Raw genomic sequence first — 15,244 nt, 5'->3', positions numbered from 1 at the left:
AGCCCTAGCTTTCCCCAGATGGCCAGAAAACCAGTCACACTGCCCTACACTCCCCCAGTCCCCTACAGGGGGTTGCACTCAAGGGTGAGACGGTGGGGGCACTTCCGGTGACATCACAGTGTACACCAGAAATGCAGTCTAGCTGCCTGCTCAGGCCCTTCCGTTTCCGCCAGCACGAGCAGACCGGAATCTTCCTTCACCCGAGGAGGCGCTACGACCTCAAATTCAGAACCCACAGCTAGAGAATGCGCCAAGAACCCTGGAAGGGGTATTTAAACATGCAACCTCCACGGCTTGGTGCGCCTGGTCGGCCTCCTCCTACCTTTTCTGGCCTCTCCACTCACCCTGGCTGAAGAAAAGTCTCCAGGAGAGAGAACCTCAAAGCTCTCTTACAAAATGTCTTGACCTTTCTTGGCCATCAGGCTTTTTTCTACTTAGGTTCTTTCAGGCCTAATTTAACTCACTGTCGCCCTTTCTGCCTTGAAGCTCTAAGTGCCTAAAGGTCAGCCATGGATATGTTGGACTACGCTGGACGCGGTACCACTCCCGCCCTAGAGCGTTGGTGGTGTCGGAGACCTCCAAGAGCGGGACGGTAAACAGCTGCGCGCAAGGTACCACACTAGTGCCGTGCAAGGTCAGAAAAGTCGCTCCCAGATGGAGGACACGCAAGCTGGCCTTGTCACTTCCTCAGCAGACAAGATGGAGGCACAGACACTGGCAGGGAAGTGTGAAGGACCAACGTCCTAGGGAGTTTGGAAACTACAGATGAATCTCATGAAGAAATGGGAGACGCTCTCAAAGCAAGCAGAGGCTCTTCCATGCCATGCTTAAGGACTTGAGACACTATGCGCAGGTGACTGGGGACACCTGAGAATATAACCTCAAGAATGATATACTCAGATTTGCATTTCAGAATAATCTTTATTTCCACAGGGACGATGAACCAAATCCAGAAATGCCGATTAATAAACCACTGCAGCAGTGCAGTTGACAAACAGGAAGGGGAAAAAAAGAATGATAATTAAGTGGTAGGAGTGACGGGACTGCATGACCAGTTAGAGGCATGTTGTGAAAGAGGACAGTGATAATTCCACTCATTCTTGACGCTGTTTCTCTCATGTCTCACATCCACACTATTAGGCAATCTTGTTGTCCAATACTTCAAAATACATTTGAAATCTGACCCCGTTTCATGCCCCTAACAGTCAGCACTCTTGTTCAAGCTTCATCTCTTTCATCTGGATAGGACAATAATAGCTTCCTAACTGGTCAGTGCATCTGTCTATCCTCTGGTCTCAATATAGCAACTGTCAAAATGTGAGACCATATCTATCCTCGGCTCAGAACCTTCCAGTATCTCCCAAGCTCACACAGATTAAAAGCCAAAGTCCTTAGAGGGATTTACAAGGTCATAACACGATCTGACCCGCAGGACGCCTCTGACCTTCTAGAACAAACAAGATACACCTGCACACTGGAGCCTTTGCCCTGGTTGTTGCGTCTGCCTGTAATAATGCTCATTTCTCAGGTATCTATGTAGACTAGTTGTTCATCTCCTTAAAGTTCACCTCCTTTAAACTGACTTAAAGTCATTTTAAAATGTCACCATTTCATTTGGGGCCATGGTTCACCACTGTGTTGAAAATTACTGTCTTTCAGTGCCCACTGACCCAAGCTCTGTCCTCACTCTGCTCTATTTATACATTTTCCCCATGGCACTCTACCACTCTCGAATATCATGCAATTTATTTCTAATTTACCTTTTTGGCCATCTCCCCTACTGGATTATATGAGTGACAAGAGCAAGAATCTTTTTTATTGTTATTGCTCACAGAAGTATCTCAAACATCTAGAAACATGCCTGCCCCATAACAGATGCTCAATAAATACTTAAATCATAAATATTTGAACAAATGAACCCATGGGAAGGAATGGGTCAGGTATGTCTTCTGGAAACAATGCCTGAACTGAGTCTTAGTGGGAATGAATTATAGAGCAAGGAGGTGGTTTTGGAATTTCCAGACAAGGCTCACAGCATAAGAAGATATAGATACTAGAAGTACGTGGGGCATGTATACAACTACAAGTACTCTGATGTTGATGGAGAATAAATAAAAGGCAGGAAGGCAGAAATGAAGCTGATGCTTGTGTATTTGAGGCCAGATTACAGAATGCCTTATCTTCCAACTCAAGTCTACCATGCATTTTTGAAGCATCCACCTCACTTTAGTGAAGAATATTAACTTCAAGGAAAAAACAGCAATGTTTCTACAGGGAGTAGGAAAGCATCTGAGATACATTTAAGAGAGGTAATCAGAAGGATTTATTAATTGGCTGAATGACTGGTAGGTCAGTGGCAAATGAGAATGAAGAGTCCCAGATCATTTTTATTACACTAAGTTAAAAAATAACTAGTGATGAAAATAAATGTTATTTCTGTTATGGTGAGACTAAGGAGAGAAACATCTGCTTCATTGACTATGCTAAAAGCCTTTGACTTTTTGTGTGGATTACAACCAACTATTGAAAATTCTCAAAGAAATGGGAATACCAGACCACCTTACCTGCCTCCTGAGAGACACATACACAGGACAAGAAGCAACAGTTAAAACAGGAGAAGGAACAATGGGCTGGTTCTAAACTGAGAAAGGAGTACGTCAAGGGTATATATTGTCATCCTGCTTATTTAATTCCTGTGCAGAGTACATCATGCGAAAATGCCAGGCTGGATGAATCACAAACTGGAAGCAAGATTGCTGGGAGAAATATAAATAGCCTCAAATATGCAGATGACACCACCCTTATGGCAGAAAGCAAAGAAGAACTAAAGAGCCTGTTCATAAAAGTGAAAGAGGAGAGTGAAAAATTTGGCTTAAAACTCAACATTCAAAAAACTGAGATCATGGCATCCAGCCCTATCACTTCATGGCAAATAGATGGGGGAAATGTGGAAACACTGTCAAGATTTCATTTCCTTGGGCTCTAAAATCAATGCAGATGGTGACTGTAGCCACAAAATTAAAAAACACTTGCTCCTTGGAAGAACAGCTATGTCAAACCTAGACCATGTTTTAAAAAGCAGAGACATCATTTTGCCAACAAAGGTCCATCTAGTCAAACTATGGTTTTCCCAGTAGTCATGTATGGATGTGAGAGTTGGACCATAAAGAAGACTGATCACCAAAGAACTGATGCTTTGGAACTATGGTGTTGGAGAAAACTCTTGAGAGTCCCTTGGACTGTAAGGAGATCCAACCAGTCCATCCTAAAGGAAATTAGTCCTGAATATTCATTGGAAGGACTGATGCTGAAGCTGAAGCTTCAGTACTTTGGCCACCTGACATGAAGAGCTGACTCACTGGAAAAGACCCTGATGCTGGGGAAAATTGAGAGCAAGAGGAGAAGGGGGTGACAAAGGATGAGATGGTTGGATGGCATCACTGACTCAATGGACATGAGTTTGAGCAAGCTCACAGAGATAAGTGATGGACAGAGACCTCTGGGGTGCTGCAGTCCATGGGGTTGCAAAGAGTCAGACAGAACTTAGTGACTGAACAACAACTATGGAGAACAGTGTGGAGGTTCCTTAAAGAACTAAAAATAGAGTTACCATGATCCTGCATTCCCACCTCTGAGCATATAACTGGAAAAGATACATGCACTCCAATGTTCAGAGCACAATTATTTACAATAGCTAAGACATGGAAGAAACCTAAGTGTCCATCAACAGATGATTGACTAAAGATTCATTCACACACACACACACACACACACACAGACACACACATACTATGGAATATCACTCAGCCATAAAGAAAAAGGAAATAATGCCATTTATGGCAACATGGATGAACTTAAGAGATTATCGAGCTAAGTAAGCCAGAAAAAGAAGGACAAATATCACATGATATTGTTTATATGTGGAATCAAAAAACAAGACAAAAGCATTGTACTTACAAAATGAAACAGACTCACATATAAAACAAATTTATGGTTACCAAAGGCAGGGGTGGGGGGATAGACTAAGAGTTTGGGATTAAAATATACAAACTACTGTATGTAAAAAAGATAACAGAAAGGAACCTATTGTATAGCACAGTGAACTATATCCAATGTCCTGTAATAACCTTTAATGGAAGAGAATGTATAAAAAAGTATATATACACACATAAATGTGTGTGCGTGTTATAAATAATTGAATCACTTTACTGTATGCCTGAAACTAACACAACATTGTAAATCAACTATATTTCAAGTTTTTTTAATAAAATGTTAGAATAATAAACAAAAATTTCTTAATAAAATAAAATGGGCAGAGGAGCTGAATAGACATTTTTCCAAAGAAGACATTAACAGATGGCCAACAGGAAATGAAAAAATGTTCAACGCCACTAATTATTAAGAAAATGCAAATCAAAGCCATAATGAAACTACTTCACAACTGTTAGAGTGGCTATTATTAAAAAGGCAAGAAATAACAAGTGTTGGCAAGAATTTGGAGAAAAGGGACACCTCATATGGTATTGATGGGAATATAATTTGGTACAGTCACAATGGAAAACACCAGGCAGACTCCTTAAAAAATAATCATATTAGTAACAAAACTACCGTATGATCCAGCTATCCCACTTCTGGGTATTTATCCAACAAATATGAAAATACTAATTCAAAAAGATATACACATGCCTATGTTCATCTCAGCATTATTTACAATGGCCAAGATATGGAAACAAAGTGCCCATCGATGAATAAATGGATAAAAAAGTTGTGGTGATCTATGTACATAGTCAGCCATAAAAAAGATGAAATCTTGCCATCTGCAACAACATGGATGGATCTTGAGGGCATTATGCTAAGTGAAATAAGTTAGATGGAGAAAGACAAATATTGTATGATTTTACTCACATGTGGAATATGGAAAAATGAACAAAATAAATGAACAAACCACACAAAAACAAACACAAATACACAGAGAATAGTGGTTGCCGGAGGGGAAGAGGAGGGTGGGGAGAGAAAAGGATAAAGGGGGTCAATTGCATGGTGATGGATGAAAAAAAACTTGTGGTGGTAGGCACACTGTAGGGTATACGGGAGTACAAATATAATGTCACACATGTGAAACATCTAATGTTATAAACCAAAGATACCTCCATTTTTTTTAAATTAATATTTCAAAATATTCTAATTAGGGGAGTTTATATGATTCTATATCCTAAACTGGGCAAAACCAGGACAAATATGGGATACAAAAATTTAAAAATCAAAATTCATATGTTGTCTATCACATCAGCAACATCTGCAGCTAATATTAAGACATTAGTCAATTCCTTCAAAGTCTTATTAATAAATATTTGTTTTAATAAGGATATTTTTATTAAAACTTAAGACATGTTAAAATGATAAGCGTACTCCTATTCAACTTGTAAAGACACTAATACTATTAATCATGTAAAATCACCCTGAAGAAGTTAAGGATGCAAACAATATCAAATGGAGATTCCAAAGACAAAAATTTTCCTCAGATTTCTTGTTGTATCATAGGCCACAAAAGAAATTATTCTAAGTGATCTAAATCACTAATACTAATAGTTGTACCATAAGATTCTTACTGAAGCATACTAGCCTGTAATACATCAGCTTCCTAATAATTGCTTTCTATGCCCATTACTTTGTATAATCATCTTTAATTGCCTTTCCTGGTAAAGAAAACCCTATAGTATTGAATTGAATTGGAACTAGCATGATAGATAGATTAGATAGAGTCCTAGCTCTAGCCACTAAAAGGGGCTAGAAGGAATAACACACAAGTTGCAGTGAACACCCCTAGTTCTCAGGTCTTGGCTACTAAACACTGTTGCCCATTAAACAGGACCAGGACTCCTTGGAGAAATGGTTGATTCTAGGTCTGAGATAGGAAAGTATAAAGTAAATAAGGAAAATTTTCTACAAGGTCATGGAGACGTGAAATGGAGTAAGGAAATGTTTTGAAAAAAATTGATGCTGGCCAAATATGGGGCAGTTTGATGATCAAAAATAATAAAAACAGCAATAGACTGTGACGTTAAACATACAATAAAAAAGAACACATATTTTAATGTATTATTATAGTATTGAATATAAAAGGAATCCGTGAATCCATAATACTATGCAAAACAAGGCAATACCACAAAAAGTGAAGGCAGTGGGGTCGGAAGCAGGAGGAGTCAGGTCAGGAGGGTCTGTGAGGAGAGCTCTTTGTAGGATAAGTCAAGGTTTAAACATACAACAAATAGAATTTTCAAATATCATCATTCTGTAAAAACCTCAAAACAATAACTCAGGCAAAGATAATCAGTGAATGCTAAAACCACTGAATGAAAGGGTATTAGAAGCATGATATTCACACCACCTCAAAGTATCATTCCAAAGACTACTCATTACAAAGGGGAAAAGATACCTTTACAGTACAGACATCTGGCGGACACCATCTGAACCTAGTGAGCAAATTTAGCAGCACCAGAAATAGAACTGACATTATGGGATGCAGTAAGAATTTGCACTAAGCCAGAGAACCATATACTCTCCTGCATAATATGAGAGAGAATTAACACACACAGAGGAGGTAGGTGATAAAGCTGGTATGGTAAACAAGATGCATGAGGTCAGGTAATCTCTGATCTACTGATGAAGAAACTGAAATTTGGCCAAGTTAGAGAACTTTCTCAAAGTCAAGTATCTTATGACTGGCAAAGTTGAAATTTAAAACAAGCCCACCTGATTCTAAAACACAGATTCATCTGACTATGTGAGCCAGGTAACCTCAACCCTCACTGGTTCTAAAGTCTAGGTGTAGCTTGCTCCCTTCAACATTGGCCAGGTCCTCCAGGGCCAGCCTTGAAGCCTATCTGCCTCAGCCTTAGTCCTCCCCGTTCGCAACCTCCTCATCTTTGCATCAGTTCTTATGAAATTCAAACTGGAATTCCCCGCTGCCACCAAAGCAGTGACAAAGCACCATTAAGTGATGATACCTAGATGTCTTTGGCTCTATTATAGTCAAGAAAAATGACTCAGTTTTCATAAGGAAGGATGGCTGCAAAGTCAATAAAGATGAGCTCATAGTACAACCAAAATTAAAAGATTATTACTATTTCATCATTCTAGTCAATTTAAATGACGAAGTAAAATCAACCATGAGACATAGCCATGAAATGCTTGCCTGCAATCCATTACAAATGAAAATTGATGGCTGTTTTAATCAAGTTTTAACACCCAGACTTCTAACTTCACCAAAAGCCTACTCGGTAGCTCTAGTTAACATGTCCAAAACCAAACAAACACCTGATTCTCTCACCAACCTGATCCTTCATTTTTCCAAAACTCTGGCCAGGAAACTTGGCCAAAACTTTGACACCATCATTCCTGTCTTTCTCTCCCACTCCATGTCCAAATCCACTGGAACTCAATCCTGTTAGCTGTATCTTTAAAATATATCCACAACCCACCATTTTTCATCCAATCTGCTGCCTCTGCTGTGGACTGGCCACCATAATCCTTTGCCTGGATTAGCCATTGGCTTCCTATCTGTCCTGTCTTCCTATTTCCACCCTTCTTCTCCTTATAATCTGTTCTCAAAGCAGCAGTCAGGGCATTGTTACTAAGTCAGATAAATCACTCCTCTCCTTAAAACCTTTATGGCTCCCTGTCTCACACAGAGAAGAGACTTAACCCTTCTTGGAGGGTTTCCACAGTTTTCGCTTTTCTCCTACACTTGCACTGGTGCAGCGGCGGCGCTCTCGGACACGCCGGCGGCGCTCTCGGACACGCCGGCGGCGCTCTCGGACACACCGGCGATGCTCTCGGACACACCAGCGACACACCAGCGACGCTCTCAGACACACCAGCGGCGCTCTCGGACACACCGGCGGCGCTCTCGGACACACCGGCGATGCTCTCGGACACACCAGCGACACACCAGCGATGCTCTCAGACACACCAGCGGTGCTCTCGGACACACCGGCGGTGCTCTCGGACACACCGGCGGTGCTCTCGAACACACCGGCGGTGCTCTAGACACACCAGCGGTGCTCTCGGACACGCCGGCGGCGCTCTCGGACACGCCGGCGGCGCTCTCGGACACACCGGCGATGCTCTCGGACACACCAGCGACACACCAGCGACGCTCTCAGACACACCAGCGGCGCTCTCGGACACACCGGCGGCGCTCTCGGACACACCGGCGATGCTCTCAGACACACCAGCGACACACCAGCGACGCTCTCAGACACACCAGCGGCGCTCTCGGACACGCCGGCGGCGCTCTCGGACACACCGGCGGCGCTCTCGGACACACCGGCGATGCTCTCAGACACACCAGCGACACACCAGCGATGCTCTCAGACACACCAGCGGTGCTCTCCGACACACCGGCGGTGCTCTCGGACACACCGGCGGTGCTCTAGACACACCAGCGGTGCTCTCGGACACGCCGGCGGCGCTCTCGGACACGCCGGCGGCGCTCTCGGACACGCCGGCGGCGCTCTCGGACACACCAGCGATGCTCTCGGACACACCAGCGACACACCAGCGACGCTCTCAGACACACCAGCGGCGCTCTCGGACACACCGGCGGCGCTCTCGGACACACCGGCGGCGCTCTCGGACACACCGGCGGCGCTCTCGGACACACCGGCGGTGCTCTCGGACACACCGGCGATGCTCTCGGACACGCCGGCGGCGCTCTCGGACACGCCGGCGGTGCTCTCGGACACACCAGCGATGCTCTTGGACCTGGTGTCTGCACTTGCTGCCTGTTCCCTCTGCTTGAAACACTGTCACCAGAGATCGGCCCGGCTCACCTGCTTAGAATTTTTGCTAAGATTTTTGCCTTCTTAATGTAGCCTATCCTGCGTATATCAACTAAAACTATAACTACACTCTCTGCCCCCCGCCTCACTGCTCTATTTTTCTCCATACTACTTATCCCCAGCCTGACACTCTTACATTTCACTTGTTTGTTTCTGTCTACCTCCCGGGTCATGGAGGTAGTATCCAGGAGGACAGGGGTTTTTTGTTTTATCTGTTCACTGTTACATTCCCACTTCCTAAAATAGTAGGTACCGAATATCTGTCGTGTAAATGAATATGTGATGAAACTCCAATTCTTTGGCCACCTGATGCAAAGAGCCAGCTCCTTGGAAAAGACCCTGAGGCCAGGAAAGATTGAAGGCAAAGGGAGAGGGGATGAGAGAGGATGAGATGGCTGGGCGGCATCACTGACTCAGTGGACATGACTTTGAGCAAGCTCCAGGAGACAGAAGAGGACCGAGGAGCCTGGTGTGCCGCAGTCCGTGGGGGTGCAGAGAGTCAGGCATGACTTACTGACTGAACAATAACAGAAACATGTGAATATCAAATGGATAAATGTGTGACAAACCTATAGATATGATCATGGATTAAGAAAATTATCCTTGTGGATTGTGTTTTTTTTAAACTGCTTTCTTCTAACTCAGGTTTTAATGTTGAACTAGTCAGACGCTGTCTCAGTTCTTAAACTGTGCGTAGAAAAGTTAATGAGCTTTCAGCTGTAGTGTACCCAAGCATCCTCCTACACAGAACTCAAGTTTTAGCCACAAAAATGTTTTCTCCCTTTAAGTAATCTGTGTTGACTACAAACTCGTGTTAAGGTAACTTGTGTGTGACATTAAATGTGACTACTATGATTAATAGGAAGAAGTCCCTCTAGTCCAAATGTGGCACGTAAACAAAGACTCGGGAAATAGGACAGAAACAAGTCCACTTCAGAAACAGATTGTCTCTATTACATGTTCCAGTTAATTCTTTTCCGAATAGCTTAGAAACTGTGGACAGATCTTAGCAATGTCAAGCTAAAGCAGACAAGAGAAACCTGCTCAGTCGTGTCCGACTCCTCTCGACCCCATGCCTGCAGCCCGTCAGGCTCCTCTGTCCACGAGGTTTCTCCAGGGAGAACACTGGAGTGGCTGGCCACTGCCTTCTCCACAGGATCTTCCCAGACCAGGGACTGAACTCCCTGTCTCCTGCATCGTCAGGGGGATTCTTTACCACGGAGCCCCCGAGGAAGCTCCAGACGAGGGAAACCAGGCAGGATGCTAATTTACTTACAGTTCTGGTTGTGTCCTTCACATGCCTTTAAATCTTATTTTTATATATCATGGAACGTAATTAGAAGCTAATTAGAGAGAAGACTGCAAGCCTAATATAATGGAAAAGAAATGGAAGAGTGAAATAGATGTCTCCTGTGAACCAAACACTATGACAACAAGAGCTTCACCAAAATAAGTAACACTTTGGCCCGTGGCCTCCTGGCTGACTCATGGCCATAAATCAGACCACCAAACTACTTATAGTCTTAATATTAAAAGACTTTTCCCCCACTTAATTTTTGTGGAGGAAAATCCCCAAACCTGTCAATTTGCTGGTTAGATCTTAAAATACCAACATACATTTTAGCAAATATCTAATTGCATCTGAGAATGATAAAATTTACTGTCATAGAAGTTTGAAAGCAAACTCTACTACTCATATTTAATTTCTATTCTTCTATTTCCAGAACTTGGAGAGAGCCCCCAAAGACTAACAGATGAGAGCGACCTTAAAAATATCACTTCTAAGAGTTACAGGCAAATGCAGGGGCAGCCCTGTCAAGTCACCTTTCGAAGCAAGTAAAACAAACGAAAAAAAATGCTTCTCAGCAAAACTGTTTACAATTCCCCACCCTTCAGTCATTGGTACAGAAGTTGTTCCACATCTTCACATAAAAGGCAGTTCTTCCCTTCATTTGTAATTGAAAAAATAGTATGGTCCCTGCCGTGTGACCTGGGCAATGGACTTATGCTATCAGACCTGTAAAATAGTGGTAATAATAGTACCAGTCTTGTAAGAATTTCTGTGAAGACTAATAAAGGTGATGCAGGTAAAGTCCTCAACATGCCATCTAGAACACCTACCTGCTCGATAAAGGTTCCTGAGTTTCTTCTGTCTTCTATTAAGCATATACAGTGAGTAGTGTCAGACACTCAGTCATGCCCAACTTTTTGCAATCCCATGGACTGCAGTCCACTAGGCTCCTTTGTCCATGGAATTTTCCAGGCAAGGATACTGGAGTGGGTTGCCATTTCCTTCTCCAGGGACAATGGGCAGAATCACAGATTAATTTTCAAAGGAAGAAAAAAAAATCCTCCTCCCTGTCCTTTTCCACATAAATTAGAAAACGTTACTTACTCTAGGCCAAGAGTTAGAAATTCGCTTTTGCTGTCAGCGAGGAGCATAGCTTTGGACTTGAATTTATGTAAAATTACATGGCCAGATCCATGCATCCTGACAACCTTCCCAGCACTTCATCCACTGTCTCTGGAAGAGATCTCTAGCTGTCTCTTACGGCACGTTCTCCATCCTATTTTCTACCCTAGCCAGATATGTCTCTCCAGTCCTTCACAGAGGCAAGCAACAGTCCCACCACAAGGTACTTCTAGATTAGCCTGAACTCTAATTCAGACATTCTAATGTCTACTTCACTCTAGTAACCTTAGAACTGCCACAGTATAGGATGATTATGGGTGAAATGTAAAGAATGCAAGCTATCATGATGAACTGTATAGGCCAGCTCCCCCCTTTCCATGACTGCTGGCATTTCTGGTGAGTAATAAATACTCTGCTGGAAACAAAAGCATATGAAAACAAGCCAAGGGAAGGAAGCAATAGCAAAGTTACACCCTCATCTTCGTAAGGAAAACACGGTCACGGGCGGCCCCAGCTCAGTTTCACGCACCCCCTTGAGATGGGGATGAAGTTTTCTCTGTTCCACAAAGGCACAGCGCCTCTACAGTTCTTTTTTTTTCTCTACCTCTTTCCCAGCTTCTCTCTGATAAGCTGCATTACAATCAATCTTTGTTTTAGTTTTCTCATCAGTCTCTCTCCTACCCTTTGAGAAGAATGAAGAGGCAGAGGAACCCTGGAAGCCACGGCTTCTATCCCTTAAACAACATCAATGAGGAAAATCCCAGGCGTCCCCGTTACATGATGGTACCATAAAACAATGACTTAGAGAACCCAGGGGTCTTTAAACAGGCTGGGCACCCTAGGACCCAGTAAGGGCTGATAGGCATCTGAGGCTGTACCACTGGAACAAGCCCCCTCCTCACCATACCATCTTGCCATCCCACAGGAAGTCATTAGCTGCCGGGGATCACGGGCAGAAGGAAGCAGGAGGGCTTCTCCGGTCCACAGCACAGTGCTGCTAAGCTGGCCCCTCCGGCCGGCCCGGCCTCTCGGGCAGCCTGACCCCCGGGGCTGGCATCCGGCCTGCGGGCTGTCCTGGACCCAGGGACTTGCTCGCGAGTCCTCAGACAGCCTCCTCTCCACCCGGAGTCCAAGCAGACACAGCGGCGGAGGCTCCGGCTGCCCAGCTCCCTCAGGCCGAGGGCTGACCAACCGCCCTCCAACAGATTCCAACTGCCGTGGCCTGGGGACAAGCTCCTGCCCTCCGGGGCCGCTGACATCACAGTCCAAGCCTGGAACCTTCACGTCCCTGCACCTCCCTCGCCCCTCCCCGGCCAGAGGCCTGAGCCTCTGTCCGCCAGCACGCCCCAGCTCCGTGGGAAGGTGGCACTGCAGAGTCTCTGTCCCTGGCTCCCCCGGGTTCCAGGGAAGCCCACTGCGTTTTCAGGGCTCCGGGCTGGGGGCCGGTGGCCAAGAGGGCTGAGCCTTCCCAAGACGCTCAGCCCTCGGTAGAGAGAGTGAGGGAAGGCAGCCGTGGTTCTAAAGGACACGTGCTGGGAAATGGCAGGGAACGAGCTCTCTGGAAGTGCGGGCTGAGACAGGCTGGCACCCGGACCTCTGCTGCGGTGCCTGCCCCGGACAGACATCTCCAACCACTGAACACAAAGGAACCGTAAGGGACGAAAAACAACGGCGTGCATGTGGCTGGTGCCTGCTAAGTTGCTTCAGTTGTGTCCGACTCTTTGTGACCCCATGGACTGCAGCCCGCCAGGCTCCTCTGTCCATGGGATTCTCCAGGCAAGAATACTGGAGTGGGTTGCCATGCCCTCCTCCAGGGGATCTTCCTGACCCAGGGGTCAAACCTGAGTCTCTTATGTCTCTTGCATTGGCAGGTGGGTTCTTTACCACTAGAATCACCTGGAAAGCATGTGGATCTACAGTTGGGGCAAATTACAAAGGAGATACAAAGAGACCAAAAAAGCCCAACGGCCATTCTGAAGAGCAGAAAACAAAAGCAGGGTGTCCGGAGCAAAACAGGGTACTGGGCATGCCCCCTGCACACAGCACCACCAAAGGGGAGATGGACCCCCTAAGCCATGCTGCCAGCCTGTCCCCGGGCACACCCCCTGCCCTCACTCCATCTAAGGAACCAGCTTGCCCCCTCCTCCAGCAAGCAGGCGGGCAAGGGAACCTACTGTTTATTTTCCTCGCTTCCCCTGGTGTAGCCGGGACCCCAATTAAGCCTTGCCTGAATTTGATGTCTGGCCTCTGCTCACTTCCTGTTGATCAAGGAGGCCAAGAACCCTGGTCTTTGACAGTTTAAAGATCAGGATAAACACTTAAGCCAATGAGAAAGTAGATTGGTTGCCTATTGAGGGTCTGTGTTTCCACTGAAAAAATCAAATTGTATTCGTGTGTGTGTACGCGTGCACGCATATGTCTGGACACACACAGGTACATGTAACTGCTCGGACGTGCCCTTCAGTGGAGAGCGTAGCAAGTTCATCTTCCTGGGCCCCCATCACAGACCCCGCCCCCATCACAGAGCCCCGCCCCCATCACAGAGCCCCGCCCCCATCACAGAGCCCCGCCCTGCCCCCTTCACAGACCCTGGCCCCATCACAGAGCCCCGCCCCCATCACAGAACCCTGCCCCGCCCCCATCACAGACCCTGGCCCCATCACAGAGCCCTGCCCCCATCACAGAGCCCCGGCCCCCATCACAGAGCCCCGCCCTGTCCCCATCACACAGACCCTGGCCCCATCACAGATCCCTGCCCCATCACAGAGCCCCACCCCCATCACAGAGCCCCGCCCCCATCACAGAAGCTGGCAGATTTATATCCATATATTTCCTCATCAAACCTTTCACTCCCACACTGTGCGCTCCATCAAGGTCTTGAAGCTGTTTAATCAAGGACACAGAAAAGTATTTGCCCACAGAGGTACCTGCAGGGCCCACTTAGCTGCCTTGACCATCTCTGCCCAGTGCAATCACAACTCGGTATTTTCAAATACTGCTCCCGCTCAATCCCCTTCACCCGTGCCTCTCAAAAAAGGAATTTATTCTTAAAACATACTTGCTGCTGAAAGCAGTATTAGCCAAATCCAGTACCCAAACATTTAGATTAACTATGATTTCAATATTTTTTCTTTAGCTACTCAAATTCAATGATATTAGCATTTTGGTTTCTTTTTTTCAATTTTCATTGGAATATAGCTGATTTCCAATGTTCTGTTGAATTGTGAATCACTTACCCACATATATCCATGTCTAAGATTCTTTTTCCCATACAGGCCACTGCGGAGTGGTAGGTTAAGTTCCCTGCGCTGCACAGCGGGTCTTCATTAGTTATCTACTTTATAGACAGTGCTGTGTATACGTCAGTTCCAATCTCCCAATTATCCCTCCCCTAGCATTCTGTGTTCCAAAGAGTTCTTATCACACATAATTTATTACACATGACTTGGTAACATTTGTTGAGTGGGTGCTATGTACTATGCAATGTTTCTTGTGACTTAGTAGCATTACTGGGCTTCCCAGGGGGCTCAGAGGTAAAGACTCTGCCTGCCAGTGCAAGAAGACGCAGGAGACACAGGTTCCACCCCTGGGTTGGGAAGATCCCCTGGAGGCAGAAATGGCAACCCACTCCAGTATTCTTGCTTGGAAAATCCCATGGACAGAGGAGCCTGGTGGGCTACAGTCCATGAGGTCGCCAAGACTAAGTGTGTGTACACACACACACACACGCACACACATACACACACACACGCACACACATATACACACAAACATACACGCACATATACACATGCATACACACATACACACATGCATACACACTCATACACACATACATACACACATGCATACACAATCATACAAACAATACATACATACACACACATGCATACACAATCATACAAACAATACACACACATGCATACACAATCATACAAAAATACATACACACATGCATACACATGCATACACATACACATACACGCAT

The 15,244-nt window shown here is 45.3% G+C and overlaps 1 protein-coding gene across 8 annotated transcripts in view; it reads right to left on the bottom strand.

The window, feature by feature from the left end:
* PDE10A (phosphodiesterase 10A) overlaps positions 1–15,244 on the bottom strand; it is a 545,806-nt gene that overhangs the window by 185,019 nt on the left and 345,543 nt on the right. Inside the window, exon 1 of one of the 8 annotated variants that reach the window (XM_020871060.2) lies at positions 12,159–12,489. The exons of the other annotated variants lie outside the window; for them this stretch is intronic. Coding sequence (XP_020726719.1) covers positions 12,159–12,189 — 31 coding nt within the window. The 5' untranslated portion in view covers positions 12,190–12,489. Of the gene's footprint in view, positions 1–12,158; positions 12,490–15,244 lie in introns of those variants that run through there. 8 annotated transcript variants of the gene reach the window in all.

This window comes from Odocoileus virginianus, chromosome 34, assembly GCF_023699985.2.
Source record: "Odocoileus virginianus isolate 20LAN1187 ecotype Illinois chromosome 34, Ovbor_1.2, whole genome shotgun sequence".
In the NCBI taxonomy this organism is placed as follows: Eukaryota; Metazoa; Chordata; class Mammalia; order Artiodactyla; family Cervidae; genus Odocoileus; species Odocoileus virginianus.
The sequence above is the reverse complement of the archived record's forward strand: the minus strand, read 5'-3'. Positions and strand labels throughout refer to the sequence as shown.